This window comes from Sphaeroforma arctica (genome assembly GCF_001186125.1).
Source record: "Sphaeroforma arctica JP610 unplaced genomic scaffold supercont1.2574, whole genome shotgun sequence".
NCBI lineage: Eukaryota > Ichthyosporea > Ichthyophonida > Sphaeroforma > Sphaeroforma arctica.
The window spans coordinates 1-1,507 of NW_014037984.1; the positions used below are offsets into that span (position 1 = coordinate 1).

A 1,507-nucleotide genomic window follows, 5' to 3' on the forward strand; every position below is an offset into this window, starting at 1 on the left:
TCGTTGATGTTTGTGTGTATATATGTTATTCGGCCTACACTGCATACAATTCTCGCTTGTATTTCGATTGTTGTATCGCATAGAAACCTAATTTGTTTGTTTACTATTCAAGACTGAGAATAATGACATCTGTACGTGGTTAACACACCTGCATTTCTCTGTCGGATACGGAAGGCCACTGATTCCGTTTTACCGGAGTCGTCTACAGCAACTGAAGCCATCTTAAAAATTATGTACGATACTATTCTCCTCCGTTTTGGATCGCAATTAAGTAGCTATTCACGATATCTTACTAACATATCGACGCTACCTCGAATCCTGAAGCAGGAAATTCTGTGGTAGTCTTTATATGCGCATTCAGGCTCCCAACACTTTTCGAAGTTGACTGATATGGGTCTTGATGTATATTAGATTCGGAGTGCTTCAGGAAATAATCATAAGGGAACATATGACATATTCTGGTACATATCAGTTTTATTCACCCCTACATATCTCAATTCGTTATCGCTCCCATCACTGATCCGCTCTTGATCGCTCCCATCTCACGCTCGAATTTAAATCCGTTTCATTCGCCGGAGATCCTGGGTTGTCTATATATAAAACCCTACACCCTACATGTTTATTTTATTTTTACAATACACAATTTTGTTTTTTTTAGAAGGTTTGTATTCAAACCAAAAACGTGTAATAAATATGAACAACATTGTAGGTCCCAACAAGCTCTCACTAGGTGACTCTAAATAACATGGTCCAATTCGAGTCGAAGTGGCTGAAATGCCGTAGCACCCCAGATGTGACTGTGAATCCCTCTGCACGAATATTTTGCTTCCCGTGGGCAGGCGGCAATGCATCTCCGTATGTATCCTGGGGTAATGATGATACGCTGAAGGCTACAGGTATTGAGGTGTGGACCGTCGAATACCCTGCGCGACTCACACGAATCCGAGAGGAAATGTGTGAAACTATGGAGGAACTCGTAGATAGCATCGTGCAGAGCATACATGCGCTATTAGATGCTAGCTCCTACACTCCCATTATGTTCTATGGCCATTCTATGGGCGGCACAGTAAGCTATGAAGTGGCTCTACAACTCCGACAAGTGCCGCACGTATTGTTTTTGGCAGCAGCAGCCAGTCCAATTATAAGTCCGGAGCATATCCAGGGATACGTAAGTCGGAAAGCATCTATTGCCATGTGTTTATTACAGTGTTCTAGTATACGCCGGAAGGCTTACCACGTGTTCGTATAACTGGGAAGATATTTTTTAATCGATTCCCGAGGCTATCTCTAATCAAAACATAAAGCATTCTGCGATGTGTATCATGTCTGTCGTTAATATTTTGGATGTACAAATAATTATACACAAGTATATATTTACGGGCTCTTACATTGTACATATATGCTGGGCGTATTTCTGTTTGCATGTACAGATCTATTATATACGATATGTATGTACCGACATGTATTTCAATCAGTTGGGTTTTTTAGTATTATGAAGACACACACA

General features: G+C 40.8%; 1 protein-coding gene across 1 annotated transcript in view; it reads left to right on the top strand.

The window, feature by feature from the left end:
- Nucleotides 1-674: 674 nt before the first annotated feature.
- The window catches only part of SARC_12774 (hypothetical protein), a 2,245-nt gene continuing 1,412 nt past the window's right edge, over nt 675-1,507 (top strand). The window contains exon 1 of the mRNA XM_014293111.1: nt 675-1,168. Coding sequence (XP_014148586.1) covers nt 746-1,168 — 423 coding nt within the window. The 5' untranslated portion in view covers nt 675-745. The remainder of the gene's footprint in view (nt 1,169-1,507) is intronic.